This window comes from Uloborus diversus, chromosome 9 (assembly GCF_026930045.1).
Source record: "Uloborus diversus isolate 005 chromosome 9, Udiv.v.3.1, whole genome shotgun sequence".
Taxonomy (NCBI): Eukaryota; Metazoa; Arthropoda; class Arachnida; order Araneae; family Uloboridae; genus Uloborus; species Uloborus diversus.
Genome location: NC_072739.1, coordinates 84212616 through 84230941, shown reverse-complemented (window position 1 = coordinate 84230941; position 18326 = coordinate 84212616). Strand labels below are relative to the sequence as shown.

Below are 18326 nucleotides of genomic sequence, written 5' to 3'. Positions count from 1 at the left end.
AATTTTGAACTTACACGTTGATATAGTAGCGATATAATGAATTTTATATTCATAAAATAAATATTATTCATTATTTGACATAGTTAATTTAACCATTGAATTTGAAATTTACATAAGTTTTTATTGCTTTTTTCCCCATTCGGAAAGAATAATACAGATGCCGATGAAGGACGGCATTTATATCATGAATAATTTCCGCCAAGAATGGGTTTGTCTTGAGAAAAAACACAAAGAGGACAACTTACGTCACGTAGCCTTCAAAATCCGCTCTAATGTCCTCCATATCCTTCCGAGATTCAGTAAAATTGGCAGCTCTTCTGGCCAAGTCCTTCTTCTGTGCTTTCAGCTGACTTTTTTCTTGTTCTATGAAGACAGCAATACTGTCCGATTCCCGGAGTTTGCTCCTAAAGTTCCTTCTCATATCCAGCAATCTATCCTTTTCTTTTTCCAGCCATATTAGAAGCTTGCTTACGTAACGGTTTCTTTTCTTTTCTATCTTAACCATTCTTTTCACCTCGAATTTGCTCAAGTTCTTGGTATCCTTCTCTTTGGGACTTACTATGGCGTCGTACACGTGCCACATAGATCGTCCCACTCTGCGTATTTGACGATCAATTTGGAGAATTCTAAGAACTACTTCGTGGTTCCTAGTTTTGCACAGCTCCTCCAGAACTTTCAGCCGATACTCAGCCATGGCCAATTTTTCCTTCAGTCGGCCGAGCCAAATTTCGGATTTCAAAACTTTAGCCTCCGATTCTTTCAACTTAGCATCCAGACAGTGCGGAGTGGCTGGATTTAGTAGATTATTAGCAAGGAACAACCATTCGGCTACATCTTCGTATTGGTAGCTGCTTTTCCAAATGCGATCGTCATGCGCTTCAGTTGTTCTGTAATGAAAATTGTTTTTGAAAAAATGCAATAGAGATATCATAACTCAGGTTATACACAATTATATATATATATATATATATATATATATATATATATATATATATATATATATATATATATATATATATATATATATATATATATATATGTTATTATACCATTGCTACACATTTCTCTAATTTTATTTTTCTATGCAGTTTAATTCGGCGTAACTTTTCTTTTGTTTTTGCTACAAAATTCATATATCTTCAAACAAACTTCAAAATTTAGAAGCTAATGGAAAGGTTTGGATGGGGGGCTGAATCTAACCTATTTTAAAACATATTAAAACATATTCCCTAAAAACCTATATTAAGAAGAAAAATCTTACCTTGAAATTCAAGTTATAATGTTTAGTGCTGTACTGAGGATATTTCCTTCGTCTAATTTCACTACGCATTTAAATTCTTGGTTTTTTAGTTTTTAAAAATTAATTTTTCATACGGTAAAAATTTTATTATTGCATATAAAGTTCAAATCTGAAGGCATTTTAAAATTTGAATGAACGCTTATTAAAATAGCATTTATTTAATATCTCTATTTCTCGTGGCCTTTTTAATTGACTTTAAAAAAAAAAGAAACATCTATTCATACTGTAAGATTGATTGTGTTTATCTAACAAAAAAACAAACATAAGTGTAAAAATAGGAAAAAAGAAGAAAAAAAACGACAGTCGGTAGCTGTAGTGAGTAGTAGTAGAACGTAAAACACTACCACCAACTATACTACTATTGAGGGCGGATGAAGTGGGGTCTACACATTGCACAATGATGAGCTACTATGCATTTCGGGGGAGGGGGAAAAGATTCTCCTATTGCTTTTATATGGTCCATGCTGCGCATGATGGTCATCACACTAAACGATACACATGAAAACGAAGAAAAAATTGATAGATTAATAAAATACAAAGCGTATTCCCCTTACAAAGTCTGAAAGCAACTTACTCGCGGGAATACTTGACATCAAACTTCTTTGCTATCAATTCATTTCTTAGATCTTCGTAGAACTTATAGTGCTGTTCATAGTCTAAGCGTGTAGACAACCGCAGATCTTGATTCTGCATGAGCTGAATTTCCTTCTCCAAGTACTTGTTATTCTCGTCAAGCTGCAAACGGGCTTCTTGGAGCTCATTCACTTCATCATTGCTACCTTCATTTGGGGATTTCTCATTGTCGTCATCAGAACTGTCTTCATTTGATTCATCTTCCGAATCCGTTGGTGCCGCATCTGGATCCGTATCGTACTCTTCTGGGTCCGTAAAGCAGCCCATATCCAGATTTCGCTGTCTATCGACAAAATTCATGATCATATCCTGAATTATTCTTACCGTTTCTTCACTTTCTTTTCCTCGTAAATATTTTACTTCAAGCCCATTCATAAAACCTTTAAAATTTCCTTTGAACTGTCTAACAGACTCTGGATCGGATCTCCTGGGATAATATGGCCTTCTATAACGTTGTGAGGGGTCTCTCACTGTGTCATAACCTCTTTTTCTATTAGAACTCTTTTTCGAAGCAATGCTGTTTTCTTTCTTTTTTTCCGATTTTGGCAATCTTTTATCTCTAGTAGAGATACTATCTTTTGTGTTTTTGAGCTTTGTATCACCAGGGATATTTTTTGAGTGTTTATGTTCTTTCTCTGGTTCACTTTGATCGGAATCTGTGGAATTCGAGGAAACTGTGTCGTTATCTGTATCATCACTGGATTCTTCATTTGACGACTCTTCGCAGGATGATTCCTCATCGTCCGAATCATCTTCATCGGAAGAATTCTCACATGAAGAGTTATCGCTACCGGAAGAATAATTAGAGGATTCCTCTTCAGAGTTTCTCTCATTCTTCGATTTTATTTTACCTCCTCGGTTTTCATATCTTTTCCATACTCGGTTTAGCTCATTGACATATTCAATGTTTTCTTTTCTTAGTTTCTCACTGGCATCCTCAGCTGATTCCAAGTCTGTTTGAACTGCTACATCAGATGATGATGATTCAGTCGGAACTTTTGTTTGTGTTTTCTTTCGATGAGAGGCATCAGGTTTCACAGTCATAGCTAAATCGTGTTTCAATTTTGATATAAGATCACGCATGTCACTCAGACATCCATTAAAACTCTCCGAACAACTTGAGCATTTCACTTTCTTTTTGTGATTCCATTTCACTAGATGAAGCTCCAGACATTTGACCGTTGAACACAATTTGATTAAACGTCCGCGCAAAAAAGTCTTCCCTTAAGCGCATGTCCTCAAAAGCAGCAGTCAATTCTTCTTCGCAATAGAAAGAAAAGTCATCGAGATCCTTGGCACTTTTGGACAGCAGAAAGCCTAAAATGGAAACAAAACAATAACAAATATATATAGTAGTTAAGGGTATTCAACAGTTCAAACATTAACAAAGAAAAATTCACTGTGTCCTTCAATCAGACATATACAAATGAGTGAAATATCATCCTAACTAGTTAATACATTCAGAAAAATCAAGTTTCCCCTGTAAGACTTCAAAAAGTAACTTTTTGTCTGGACAAAATGACTTGTTAACATACTGTATGCTTAAAATTTATATTTATGCAATAAAAAACGGGTGTTTAAATTTCTCTGTAAATGTAAGCAGCAAAAAATAACAATTTTCCTTTAATTCGCAGCATAGTACTTCTCACAAAAGGCACAAAAATACATTTGATGCTGTAAGGATGACATGTCGGAGGAATTCACCATTTGGAAAATTGAAAAATGACGACTTCTAGCATTTTAATTTTAAAAAAAAATGCGTACATTAAAACGTTTGCACGTGTTATGTTACGCATTAAAAATGCATAATTAAAATGGAAATTTTAGAATGATAAAGAAAATTTGGTCGATGTTTTTATCATCAATGTTTTTCTAACTTAGATATTTTCACGATGATTAAAAAAATTCGATGGTTCAAAACATCGACATATATATATATATATATATATATATAATAAAAGTGAAAAATATTGAAAAAGACCACACCAAAAGCCCATAGATGCGCAACGCAGCAATGGGTTGCGCATACCCCCTGCTTTTAGTTTTAGGTTTGAGCTCTAGTTTATTGTTTATAGTTTAGCAAGTGGTGCTTTTGCCCATTGTTACTCTATACTGCATGTACTGGAGCTTAAACATTCTCTTTTAGTTCATAGTTAAAATTTTGGTCTTTTGACCATAATTAATGAATTCTCCACGGCTGATGAGCTCTGGATTCATACTTTATTTTTTCCTACTTAATAGCTGTTTGCAAATTTCCTTTTTATCATCATTAATTATTTATAATTTGTTTAATATTCGAAATTCTGTTTGCTTAATTTTATATATATATGTATATATACATATATTTATATATTTAGCGATGTATCGATAATTGATGCTTTAATTTTGAACAGCAATGTTTTGTCCTTAATGATCGAGTCTGTGCTAGGGATTTCAAATTATTAGCCAGTAAATTAGCCAAATTTGGGAAGTATTAGCTAAATTTTAAAAGTTTTACCGAGAGATTACTGTAACAAATTTTACTACTTTTCTACAGATCTTCAATCACAGAGTAAAGTATAGTTTTTTTTTTAAATATAAAATGCAATCAATTACTTATTTTCAAAATGCAGTATTCACTTAAATTAAGTAAGACAATCTTTCAAAAGGGTTTTTTTTTCTCTTGCAGAATTTTCAACAATCCTTTAACATAATTTTGAGGATTGAGAGGAGCATTTTTTTCTTTCTGTGGAAATTTTGGATAATTTTCTGTTCGCCAATACATTTGCCAAAGGAGTGTTTGTTTCACCGAATTTACAATTTTATGGCATTTGGCTTGATGTAGCTTTAGCGCGGGCCCTGAATAATGTCCCAAATCTAATGTACATCTTACTTACTTTACATGCGTATCTTGCTACTAAACATATCAATTATCTGAATTGTTGTTTAACAAGCATTAAAGTTTGTAATAACTACTACTCAACACCAAAATGCCCCCGGCTCAAAAATAGCTATTTCCGAAGAATTTTGCCTCGTTTAATACGAAAATCACCATAAAAAGTTGAGATAGGCTCTGGCTTTCATGATACAAAGCGAACTAAGGTAGTGAAATGTAACTAATGCTCTTTTTTCCTGACAAATAAAATACCCCCCCCCCCCCCCATGAGAATTATTGTTTTCTAAACTTCGTCCTCTCGTCTGGATAGAAAATCTCACTACATAAAACCGAAATGAACTTCAAGAAATTTAAATTCTGGAAGAGAAATGCCCAAAAGGAGCCTTAGTCTAGTAGATCCACCCATTTCTGCTCTCACCTTCTGCGGGGAATAACAAAGAACTTCGTGAAAGCTGTGAACAGAGATGATTTTCCAATACCGTAAAGAGGAATTTCCGAGATATATTGAAGCTAAGGTTAAGGAGAGAATTTTTAATGGCCCTTCAAATACGCGCAATTATGAAAATCGAGCTTCGAAGCCTTTAAGGGTATTTCCACTGCAGAGAAGACAAGAACTAAAAACAGTTGATCAAAAAATCCCTACGGAAGTTCTGTGACAATTGATGAATGATATGTCTCTGAAATTCTTTTTTATTCACTTTTTTCATGATATTTTGCTTAAAAACTGAAGCTATGAACAGTGAGCATGAGGAAAGCAAGTTTCCACAAGATATCTTTAAAATGAAACGCATATATCAGAGTCATTGGACTGAGTTAATGCTCACCAAATGCGGCTGAATTATTACAAAAGATATTCCTTTTATGACGTACAAAAAGCAATCGAAAATGAAGCATTTACAGCAATAAGCCAAAAGCCACCACCGCTTTCCTAAAAATCAACATTGCTTAATAAAACAGAACCTATTTAATAACATTTATTTCAAAGAATTTTTTTTCCTTCTTCGCATTACCTTCAAATCAATGTGTGGCTGTTGTGCACGTTTCTCCAGTGGGTTTTTGTGTATCTTGAAAACAAGAGATAATTAATAAAATCCACTACCATATTCGTTCTTCTGGGCCCAAAGTTAGTAGGAATTGACTATTTAAAACCAGGATGGAGAAAAAAAAGTTCTTTTTTTGTTGTTCCTTTGTAATACAAGTCAGGCGTTTAGTATGAAAACCAACTCAATCTATTTAAAAAATGAATTATTTTCAAATAAAAAAAACCGACTTCAAAAAACAGAGAGAAACCAAAAAGGAAAACATAATTGGTCATACTTACATACAATTTCCTACCCAAACGTATAAATCAAATTTATTTTACAATTCCAGTACAAAAATCAACTAAACTAAACACCCAGATTTTCGTAGCAAAATACATTTAATTTACTGATTTGCTACATGAGTAATAAATACATGAGTAAGACTATAATGAAGATTAACGGGCGGGGCAGTGAAAATCAAACATCCCGATGCGTGAGAATTAAATATTGTTCTAAACAAGATTCCTCCGTTGAAAAAATGCCCCGTTCGCGCCAAAACCACGTGACATGTTACGCGTCGCGCAGCTGACAAAAGCTGAGGGCGGGCACCTAGCCGCAAGCTAAGTTCGAGTAGATTAGAACACTACTTTGCGACATTTCTACGTCACAACCAATAACGTGAGCGAGAATCTCGATCTCGCAAGCTGACGAGCTTGGAATGACAGCCCTGGTCTACGTAGCCACAATGCATGAAATTTAAAGTTTCTTATATTTCTCTGAGACCCCTCATCAGATCCGGACAAAATTAATAAGGGACCACCTGGAGAGTATACCCTCTCAAACAAAAACAAAAAAAAGAATTTTTCAAATCGCTCCAGTATTCTTGGAGAAATACGAAAACGTACATAAAAAGCCGCAAGACGAAATCTAACCTCCTTTTTTGAAGTCAGTTAAAAAATACAAGTGAGACAAAGACATTTCACACTCTGCCCACATCATTTTTCTTGGTTTTTGATTTGATAAACAATCAGTGTACGACTTCATTTGTTTTTTCTTTTAAATTGGTAGTATTGTCTAATTATTTGATGAAAATGTAATTTGGATTGAGCTGATTTTAAAGTAAACGGGCCTTTTTTTTTTAAAGCTTTTTTTTATTCAAATCCTAATATCCTAATTAAATTCATGTAGTACAGTGAAGCACCGTTTATACATTTCTCTTTTACACATTTTTATCAATTATGCGTTTTTTAAATTGGTCCCTGCAGAGCCTAATTTACATATTAACGTATACCTATTATACGTTTTTCATTGATACACTTTTTTCATACAGTCCCTTCAAAAACTTATAAACCGTGCATCATTGTATTTCAATTTTATGCCGAATACTAGCGTGTACATTGTACAATTAAAATTTTAAGTTAATCCATAATTCATTAATGATATTATTGATATTACCCGCACATTCTAACACTAGCCCTGTGGTAGACGCATGGATTGAGCTGGTTTTGTAGTAAAACAGGGTTTTGGTAGTGGTTTTCGATCTGATTGAGAGGGATTTTTTTTATAAATGGCTTTGTGCAGTAATAGTATCAAGTTAAGATTTTAAAAACAATAAATAAAAATACTTTTGGAAATTCACGGATTGAGTTGGTTTTGATATTAAGGCGCCTGAAGTGAAAGGTTTAGGAAGATAAAATAAGTCATATTTGTTCTTAAAAAGTTCTTTAAACATAAAAGAGCAAAATATCAATCAACAAAAGGAGCGAAAAATAAATATTGATAACTTAAAAATTTACAATTGAAGGGCTCGGGGCAGAAATGTGACAAGCGACAAGGAGTGACTTCTCGATCAAAATATTTGCTTCTCATAACTAAAATTAAAATAAACACGACAACGGATTATATCATTTGGAGAAAAACATATCTGGTTTTAGTACTGCAGAATATAGAATGTAGAATACCTTTGAAAACTTGTACAAATATTTTTTATAAGTTGGAAGTTGTCCACTGAAAAATTCACATCATGTGGCATATCACATTCTTGCCCCGAGTCCTTCAATTCATGTTAAAAGATGAACAATTATACTTACTCCTGTGTGTAATAATCACTACTGTCCGAAGAGCTGGAAGACTGTTTTACGTCTTCTTTCTCAATAAATATGAAATCAAAATCGTTCTCTTTCTCCACGAAGCAAAATTCTGAAAAACAAAATAACGCAATCAGGTGACGTCATGGCATCCAAGTGAAGTTTCTAAAAATAATTATTATGAAAACGCACTTTTAAAATAAAACATTAAAATGAAACTCAAGATTAAAATGAAATATCAAACAAGTTTATGCTTGCTACCTAGTACCTATAAGATTTTTTTTTCTATTAGTCAGTGGAATTTTTGAAATAAACTATAACTTTTGTGAAGCTGGATTCTTTGAAACAATTGCATGAATTTTTAATGTTTTTTCAGCAAATTATACGTTTCACAACACATTTCTACAAATTAAAAAAGAAAAAAAGATTAATTACAGTAAGGTAAACCGAAATCAACCACATAAAACGCAGGGAAACAGCTTTTAACGAAACGTCTACTGAGTCGAATTTTCGAGTTGTTTTAGAGCAAAATAGACATTCTGATTTCGGAACTGTAGCTTGGTTTCTTGAACCACTTCAGCTTTTTTTCTCTGCACCTTATGAATGGAACCACTTTCCACCGCAGAGAGCGTATTACAGGAAGCCCTACGACTCACTTCCACCTGTGCGTAATAAACACTGAATGAAGAGTTTCTTTTCCAAAATATTATCATTGTTATTATGTGTGACAAGTTTTAGTTCACTTCACATTTACGGTAAAAATTAAATTTTCAGTAAAGAATCTAAAATAATTAAAGTGTTCATCCGTAACACAAAAAAAAGTAATTTTTTTGTAATATGCATGCAATGTATGTAATTGTTGCAAACCAAAAGAAAATCTTTCTGTCCAATATTTTTTTTAATTGAAGTATATTGTATGTGAATTGGTCGCTTTGAACTCTGTGCAGCTTAAAAACGTGAAGTGATACACTAAAACTCCCCAATATTGCTAGCAAGATAAGAGAATATCTGAAATTCAACTTTTTTTTTTAAATTAACATTTCATGGAATTTGATTTTAGTTTGCACAATTTCTCTACGTGCGGTTTTGTGACAGAAAATACACCTTAAAAATAATTTAAAAAATGTTTTAGTACTTAGCCATTACAGTGCAAGGCAACTAAATACGAAATGAATATTTTCTGAAACTCCTATACTGTTTCCGATATAAAACAAAAATTAAGGGGCGGAAGGGGGAACGGGAGACCCAGTAACCAGAAAGAAACTTGGGCAACTTTTAAGGACTTAGTGGGCCTAACTAAAAGCCCTGGTTTTGAGTCTGACTTTTTAAATCGTTTTTTGTTTCGCAAAATTCAAATAAAAATGATGTTCAATTAAGCCCGAAGTTCGTCTATGCATGGATTATTGTTAAATGAAGAAACACATAAATAGATGAGAAATAAGTTGGTGTCAGTTCTAAAATTGATTTGAAAATTATTACATAAGTCAGTGGGGAAGAGGGGTGGAGAAATCAGAACAGGAATGATTTTCTCGGGTTACTGGAAGAAATAAAAGACACTGTACAGAACATTCCATAATATTCGAAAATTAAAGCAAAACTTGAAGAAAAAAAAAAGATAGAAATCAATCAAACGTTCAAAATGACTACAACCAGAGCAAGTCAAAGTTACACTTACAAAACAGCAGTCCAATTAGCAACCGGAAAGTAAAATATGTAAAATAAACATTCCTTGGGGTCTCTTCATTAAGAGTCTTGACTAAAAAAGCAGGGATTTATCCTCTCTGGAGCAAATGCAATTATTAGCTACTAAAATAATGAAACGTGTGATTATACTTAAAAAGTTTTCCTGCTATAGTAGTCAAGAGTTGACGCAAAAATTATACCCACGAGAAGTCTTTTGAGCATGAGATATGATTTTCATGGTTCAGGAACTCCTTGTACACATGCACGAGCAAGGTGTTAATTTCTCCATTTTTGGAAAATTTCTTTTAAGCTTGAAACCCTTTTATAAAATCTGAATAATATTGATGTAAGTAAGATGTTGTTGCAAACTTATGGAATTGTTTGTGTTTTAGTGGAGTTTTATTTTAGTTTATATAAGTCTTTTTAGTTCCAATTTATACCAACACATCACTTTGAAGTCCTCTGTTCTGACTATGAATGCATTGCCTGCAGCAGTGGTGCCCAACCTTCGACCCGCGGATCACTTCCAGCCCGTTGGATTCATGTGACCTACTGTTTTGTTTAATATTACAAATCGAAAAGCACGATCAATGATAATGTTACAAATTTAGAACCAAACATTCAAAAATTTCTTTCTCAAAAACAGATGCATTTAATAAAGGAGTCATAGCAATTGATAACAACAATTATTGGTTTTTACTTTTTTTTTCCTTTTCACATCTTTTCCATGTTTTTTAGAACAAAAAAATAAATATTTTGAAACTTTTAAAACGTTCTGGCCAGCAAAAATCATTTGAATTTGAAGTGCGGGCTCTCGTGTAAAAAAATGTTAGAGCACCACCGGCCTACAGTAAAAGTCAATGCTGCTGAGGCATAGTTAATTCCGTTTGCACATTATACTTTAGCAAAACCACTTAAAATAGGAGACTGCCGATCAGAATTCTATTTCATAAGCTATTAACTTCCCATTATAAAACTTACAATATTGAGCCTGATCGGTATTTAAATTTGCCATGTACCCTGCCTAGCCGAGAATATCTCTGTGGTGTCGTTGTGATACTACTACTAGTATTTCAAAAAGTCATGTCGCTACAAAACAACCTGTATTAAGAGCTGCTAAGGTCACAATTTTTCAACTTTGTGTTACTTCGCTTGACGATAAAACAGCATGTTTGCTGCTCTTCTAGCTGGATAAACTAACACATAATTTTTCCTTTCAACAGGTTAAGGTAGAATTTAAAGAACTTAAAGAAAGTACAATTAAATTTGCAGACAATTTGTGACATTAAAAACATTTAAAGAAAGTAATTAAACTTGTTGGCTACTTGTGACAGAAACTTTGAATTCAATGAAATATCGAACAAAAGAATATATTTTGACAAAATTACAAGCACAAAAAATATTTATTACCAGAAAACGATTTTCCATTTCCATACCTAAACATTTAAAATCACATGTTACAAAACTTTTAACGATGATTTCGCCAACCAGCACAAATTAAATGAAACAAGTACCAAAAATACATTCATAAAATTCCCAATTCGTGTTCAACTAAAATAATGTCAAAGTGGAACAAGTAATTCAAATTCAGTGCTGCTTTGACTTAAGCTCTTGTTGCGCGGAGGTCCAACAAGCATGAAGACAAAAGAAGCAGCTTGTCTTTTCGCAAGAATCAAGAGGAAACAGTTTCTTCAGTAACAAAACTTTCCCCAATTTGATTAACGCAACTGCAGATTTGATGAAGGTTTTTAGCCCCGCGTTTACATTCATAAGTAGAATAATTAGATTTTGGCTACTGGGATACATTTTGATGGGTTTTAGCGTAATGAGTTATTTGCTCGAAGCTGCGTTTTTAATTGTAGAGGAGGGAAAAGTTTCCGGAGTCTTTTTCGTCGCTCAAAGGAGCTGCCGAATTGGAAAATTTTCGTTTGTTCTTCTCAAAAGCAGAGTCAAGAATTATTAATTTTCGCAATCACGAACAAATTTTGTCAAAAAGCTCTCTCTTTCTCTCTCTTCATGCCTGTGTGAAAGAGAGAGTGGCTGTGTGTGTGTGCTTTGTTTCTACTGATTCAGAGCTTAGTTCAAGCCTCAAACATTTACTGGATAAGCTAATATTTTTTGATCAAAATAAATAAACAATTAAATGGGTCATGTGAAAAGACCAAAATAAAATGAAGTTGCAAACTGATTTCATGCATTCCTAAATTGTATCTTGCTATGAATATTTGAAACGTAACATTGTGTATCCACTGAATAAAAAACCACAACTAAAATGAAATTTTAGCAAAAATGAGCATACTCCTTATGAAAAATATAAAAAAATCACCACATAGTAAACATGAAAATTACCAGAAGATTAGCTTAAATAGAGAGGGGGAAAAAATTCTGGACACTAAAAAATAACTAAATAAATAAAGCTCCTAAATAAAACCAATCTTTTTAAACACTTAAAACGAAAGCTCTTAAAAAACTAAAGTCATTTGCAAGGCAAAAACAAAAAATACAAAATTACTTCCAGAAAATTTCGAAAGCCTAAAACTGACTAATTGCTAAGAAAATTTTTAAAAAAGGGAAAAGTTTATAACAATGAAAACATTGCAGGCGCAAAGAAGGAAAACAAAAATTAAAAAATATTTTTACGATTAAAAATGAAAATCGCAAATGACACAAATGAATAATAGGACAAACCCAATGGAAGTAGCAAAATATTAGTAAATAAGTATTTAAAATTAGAGATTCTCCCCGTCACAGTTCGTGCAACATAGGTAACGGTAGCACAGGCTCATATCCCTCCGCCTTATCCTTCGGTGTATTAATAAAAACATACGAGTCCTAATAAAGCCGATCATGGCCTTATTAGTCTACAATCTACTTTTCTATGGGTTACATGTAGGAAGAAAAAATGACGGTATACAGCGAGATTTTTGTTTTTGAATTTGCCAACTACGTAAGTTAGGCTTTCTAGAACGATTAACTGCTTTTTTGTACTAGTACACTACAGTGAACCATGAAGAAACAAAATTCAGTTTAACTTCGATTTAACGATTGTTGAGGGGCTGGAGAAAATTATCGTTGAATCAAGGATATCGTTGAATCGAGGAATATAGTCATTCAATGCAGTCAAATCCGGACTAGTGAAATGTATCACTAAATTGAAAAAGTCGTTAAATTGGGTATCGTTAAATCGAAGTTACTATATATGGAAAATAATATCCGGTAATTTAAACAAGAATATTTTGTAATAACTGTTGCAACGCTTTTACCAGTTGATAACAAACTGTTTGTAACGCTTTATCAAAAATTGGGTTTCTGATGACGATAAATAACGAAAAAGCGAAGTTTAGCTACCCTACATACTACATGAAAAAAAAATCGGGGGGGGGGGTCTCATTGGTCTACATGGCCTTACTTGGCGCACCCATCTCATGCGTTTTTTTTTTTTTTTTCAATATGAAATATTAACAAGAAGTTCCGTCTAGAACTATACGAGCCTACTTTCCCATATATCCATACTACTTTCTAGTATCTGATCAATATTCTCAAAAATATCTAAAATCGCAAATTGTTTCAAACATATCTTTTTAATATTTTAAGCTAATTTCTAGGAATAAAATATTCCTCACTCATCTAAAAAAAAATTAGATGCGTAAAAAAAAAAAAAACGAAAATATAAAATAGCAGCACCTTTTAAACGAAGCAGCTAATACACTTTTTTTATCAAAAAAAAAAATATATATATATATATATGTAACAGCTTTCAAAACGAAAAAAAATGATTAAAATTAATAAGCTCATTAAAATAAATACATCATATCAAAAAAAAAAAAAAAAAAAACGTTTCTTTTTCCCCTGTTGCCAAAAATAACTTTTTTAAATGAATTAATGCACTTACCAAAATAAATAAAAACAATAAAATGTCAACTTAAAGAAATACTTTTCACTGTCAAAAAAAAAATCGTCTGCTCATATCTTTACGTAGAAACATAAATGACTTCCAGTTCATTCGCCGAAAAGTGAACACCTAAATTAAAATTTAGCGTGAAAATAAAAACGAATCATATCAACAATAATTATTTCGCAGTTAAAACCATAGCTGCGGAGTCGGAGTCAATCTCATTTTGGGATAAATGAGTCGGAGACGAATATCCAAGAATCAGAGTCAGTCATTTGTCGTCCGTGTATAAATTTTTGTCAAAACTACGAAGTCAGAGTCGAAGTCGGGGAGTCGGAGTTCGATTAATTGTCGGGCACAGGAGCCAGATTCGGAGTCAGGTGTCCCTAAATTCTTGGAGTTGGAATCTGAAGTTTGGCGTCAAGAGCTATTTCCAACAAAATTTGTTTGAAATAAATCAGTTTCAAGTACGGAATCTACATTGACTTTCTGTTTCCCCGTAGGCGCTAATGTTAAGGGATTTAGAACTGTTCAAAATTGAACGGAAAATTGTTAAAATCAAAAAGATAATTTGTATACAAGTTTTTCATCAAAAGCTTTTTTCTACAAAGTTTGTTTGAAGCAAATTCGCCTCACAGTTCGGAATTGTCTTGAATTTCCCCGTAGGCGCTAATGTTAAGTTTTTTTGAACTGTTCAAAATTGAAGAAAAAATTGCTCTAACCAAAAAGTGAAAAATTGGAATGAGGTGTCCTTGCCGAGATCTTTCGAACAAAAAAAAGTTTGTTCGAATCGGACTATTCACTCAAAAGTTATTAGGGGGACAGACAGACAGACCGACAGACATTTTACCCCATCTCAATACCCTACTTTCCAATTTTTAAATTTTTCGATATTTATTTAATTATTTTATTTATTTTTGACTTTTTTTTTTTGTTTTTTGCGATATTTTTAAGATGCATTAAGCCTCCTTTCATGCTTTTTTCTTCTTTTCCTGACTTTTACTGGGAAAGTAGGCTAAAAAATGGTAATTTTTCCACAATTTTAATGCATATTTTTACTGCGAGAAGTGCAATTACCAAATAAAATTAGTTTTTCTTTTCTCTTTTATTTTTTTTGTTTGTTTTTATGATTGATACTGCACGATGATAGTCTAGTTTATTTATAGTCTGGGTTATTACTAGAGTCTAGCATGCTAGAGCATGATAGTCTAGTAAATTTTTGTTACTGCATTTTGATTTCAATTACTTTAAAACTGCATACAATTGGATCAATTAGCTTTTAAACTCGTTCTTCGTTTGGCTACTTAACATTTTTCTCACTACTTTTTTTCTTTACAGAAGTAGCTTTCAATCCGACTCTTACAACTAAAAACAGCGGTTTTTAAATTGATACTCCGTTCGTTCTGTTACTTCACATTTTTTTCTTCGCGGCTATTTTCTTCATAGAAGCATCTTTCAATCCGATACCTACAACTAACAACAAGTTTTTAATTCAAATTCCGTTCGTTCTATAACTTTACATTTTTCTCATACTTTATTTATAGAAGCGTTGATCAGTTTCATGCAACTGTATGGATAGAGCTAATAATTTTTCAACCAAACTCATTTGTTTATTTATTTATTTTTGAACGGTGACTATTGACAAAACTATTGATGATATTTTGAACAGAACAATTTATGTGACACTAAGTGCAGTGCTTCCGGAGATTACCCGGAACATATAAACAAAAAAAAATCCAATCTCTCTTTCTCTCTCTCTCTCTCTCTGTATAATATTAATATAGTTTCCCACAAATTTTTATTTTAAATTGTTTATTCCTCAGAATCTATCAAAGAACCTGCACTCCTTGCTCTTGGATGCCAAAACTGTTTTCAGATTCCATCCAAAACCGTTAAAAGCACACATGACTTAAATGAAAAACATTATTTTCTCCCATCGCGAATTAAGTTTTGACATAAAAATCTTCAACATATTTCACTAATTGCAAAAATTGCTCAACTGCTCTTTAACCCCACCCTTCTAAAACTCGGCTTCAGTTCCTCTGCTAGATTAGTCATAACGTTTAATTGATGAGCAAAATCAAAACAAATCTTTGGCGTAACTCGATTAAAACTCGCGATGAGATGTCGAATCTAGTTCGAGGGGAAAGGGGGTGTAGTTTAAATTACGGAAAGAGCGGGTCGGATAAATTTATCCGACCCGTACAAATGAAGGAACAATGAGGGTTTTGTCTCCGGGGGCATTAATCATGCTGTTTTATTGCACGCCTGGGAAAAACCAGCAGGATTATATCCTTCCCCGAGTGCTGCTCTTCTCTTTCATTAGAGTTTTAAATCACCGTTGGTTTTAACGGATGTTGCTTGTGGCGCCAATTGGCGACAGCTAGATGTGATTAAATACGCTAGGACAGAACTAGCATGGGATTGGTGGGAAACAAAAGTTTACACTTGTAGTCGATTGTCAAAATGTTTAATCATTTTTTTTTTTTTTTTCAAATTTTTTATTTCAGCTGTTTTAAAGTTCAATGAACCAGGAAAAAATCCTAAAAATTTCTTACACCATCAAATTTCCCATATGAAATTTTGTCATCTGATCACAGATAAACAGGGTGAACGCACATGACACACCACATTACAAAAAATAAACTTTTTGAAACTACTGCACATATTACAATAACTGATACAAGAATTTAAAGAGAAATATACTAAGGTTTTTTTTTTTCAATAAAGCGCAATTACACAAATGTGTAACGTGTGAGAATTGTGCAAAATGTTCCATTTCAAATGTTCATAGCTGGAGTGTTTGTTACACGACAACATCTGATCTCTCATCTAGTTAATTTCTCACATTTTACAATATAAAACTGTCGATGGTCCGTAATTCTGTAAAAATTCATTTTTGAGTTTTTTTAGTGTTTTTGATATCGGAGTGGGGGGGGGGGGAGATAAATTGTGTCTTTAACGTAACCCCATAAAAAGAAATCACATGGCGTGTGGAACGAAATGGATGTCAGACTATACGTTTACCACGAAACAAAAGGCTCACACATTGAACTTTTGTAACTCAAAAAAATTGTATAATTCTCCCCGCAGAAAAATTGACAAATTTTGAAAGAGAAAAAAACCTCATTCTCTTACATTTTCATGCTTTTTATTTTATTCTGTTCCAGTAGGGCATTTATTGCACAGATGATAGAAAAAAAAAAGAAATATTTTAAATGCAACACTTCTCGAGATGTTAATTGAAAAAAAAAATTACTAGATGCATGTTAAATACCTACCCTATAACATATATGTCCTTTAGGTATGATAGGTAGAATATATACCTTCTCTTCTCATTCCATTACCTTAGTAAAATATATGTTGTAATTAAAATAATAATAATATTTAGTTTTGCAATATTAGGCGTTTTAGCCTCTTATAACCAACGAATCTAACAAACGTATGAATAAATATAGGGGCACGCTCTTCTCGCTTTGCAATTTTCAATACCTCAAAAAATTAAACCAGCGGTTAGAATTTATAACATAAATTTCACTAAATATTTCTCATCATCTCACTTTTGTTTTAATTTCAACTCATTATCTTTATTTAGATTAATTTTTAACGCAACCATGTGAAGTGGACCTACGTGTACCACATGTCCGGGGTAAGTTGGTCCGCCTCATGGGACACATTGGACCGCATTACGCAAACAACTTTTGTTATAATTTTAGTGATAAATATTGCCCAATATTCTAACTCTTATTTTCTTGTGTGTTTAGAATGAAAAACATAAAAATTAGAAGAACGAGGTATTAGTTGTAATTGATAGGACATCTTTAATTTAAAATAGTAATAAATAATCATTATTAGTACACAATCATTTTTAAAGGTCAAAAGAAAAGTTTAGTAGTTAACATTTATGACAAACGCATATTGAAGTTAGTAAAAGATGTGTTTGATGATATCTGTGTCTATAAAAGTCTGCTACTTCTCGAACAAACACTGGGTTTTGGAAGAATAAAACAGTTCCAAAGGAAATGAACAACTAAAAATTTAACACACTGTTTAACAGTGAATGAAAAATGTCAGTGCATAACGTATTTTATTACAATACCCACTTATATATTTATTTAACTTAAAGTACTTATAACAACATTTTTGTGCTCCTGTTTGAGATAAATTACGTTGCACCAAATGATGGATGTGGCCAGAAAGAATTTAAAAAAAATACGAACTAACAAAACTTTATTTTTTCTGATAAACACTTTAAAAATAATTTAAATGCATCATACTCTTTTAGTTAACAAAAATAGATCTTTACCTTCCATTGATTTAGTTTTAATTAAATTGCTACAAAATTGAAGTTAATAATGTTTACGAAATATAAATTCAACCTAACTTTCGGTAACAACATTTCTGTGTTTAGTTGGCGATAAATTGAACTTTGCCAGACAATGGATGTAACATAAGCGCGATAACTCTCACATAATGGCAAAACTTTATTCCTCATGGTACACGGAATCAAAATTAGAGTTCGGAATGCATCATCTTTTCCCACCTCTTAACAAAAGAGTTAAATGCATCGAGGGAGGATCCTTAGAAAGGGGTGGAAAGTGCATGTTTTGTTGGAACGGCAGACGATTATTAACGACATAATAAACCAACAAATACATGAGCCTCAACTCATTTCTTTTTCAAATTAATGAAATCGGTAAAATTACAATGGCCAATGGCCATTTGGAAACCCGATGCTTCCGAATTAATGAGAAAATCAAGAGAAAGTACATAATGAAAAAAAAAATCAAACTCATTTTCGATTGATGTTGCTCAAATCGATTCGTGTGGTATA

General features: G+C 32.6%; 1 protein-coding gene across 1 annotated transcript in view; it reads right to left on the bottom strand.

Annotated features, from left to right (window-relative positions):
* The window catches only part of LOC129230352 (uncharacterized), a 93931-nt gene that overhangs the window by 11291 nt on the left and 64314 nt on the right, over positions 1-18326 (bottom strand). Inside the window, exons 3-5 of the mRNA XM_054864750.1 lie at positions 7921-8029; positions 1875-3250; positions 246-887 (exon numbers count right to left, since the gene is read on the bottom strand). Coding sequence (XP_054720725.1) covers positions 246-887; positions 1875-3016 — 1784 coding nt within the window. The 5' untranslated portion in view covers positions 3017-3250; positions 7921-8029. The remainder of the gene's footprint in view (positions 1-245; positions 888-1874; positions 3251-7920; positions 8030-18326) is intronic.